Source organism: Myotis brandtii, unplaced genomic scaffold (assembly GCF_000412655.1).
Source record: "Myotis brandtii unplaced genomic scaffold, ASM41265v1 scaffold422, whole genome shotgun sequence".
Classification (NCBI taxonomy): Eukaryota; Metazoa; Chordata; class Mammalia; order Chiroptera; family Vespertilionidae; genus Myotis; species Myotis brandtii.
In genome coordinates this window covers 3,102,580-3,102,810 of record NW_005366171.1, presented here as the reverse complement: position 1 = coordinate 3,102,810, position 231 = coordinate 3,102,580, and the positions used below count along the sequence as shown (strand labels likewise).

The 231-nt window shown below is 67.5% G+C and overlaps 1 protein-coding gene across 1 annotated transcript in view; it reads left to right on the top strand.

Moving 5' to 3' along the window:
• Positions 1 to 5: 5 nt before the first annotated feature.
• EIF4G2 (eukaryotic translation initiation factor 4 gamma, 2) overlaps positions 6 to 231 on the top strand; it is a gene marked incomplete at its 5' end in the record, with an annotated part of 10,900 nt that continues 10,674 nt past the window's right edge. The window contains one exon of the mRNA XM_014545900.1: positions 6 to 56. Within this exon, the coding sequence (XP_014401386.1) occupies positions 6 to 56 (51 nt within the window). The remainder of the gene's footprint in view (positions 57 to 231) is intronic.

Below are 231 nucleotides of genomic sequence, written 5' to 3'. Positions count from 1 at the left end.
GACGACCGGATCCTGAGGCGGCAGCTGCAGTGGCGGCTGCTGAGTTCTGGGTGAAGGTGAGTGCCGCGCCGCCGCCGCGAGGAGCGCTCTAAAATGGCCGCCGCGCCCAGGCCGCTTCTTCTCCAGCGGCACAAAATGGCGGCCGCGGGCATCGGGCGGGGCGGCCTTGAATAGCGTGTCCTCCGCGCTTCGAGGCCCTGGGAATTCTTCCCCTTTGTTCTCCCTTCGTCT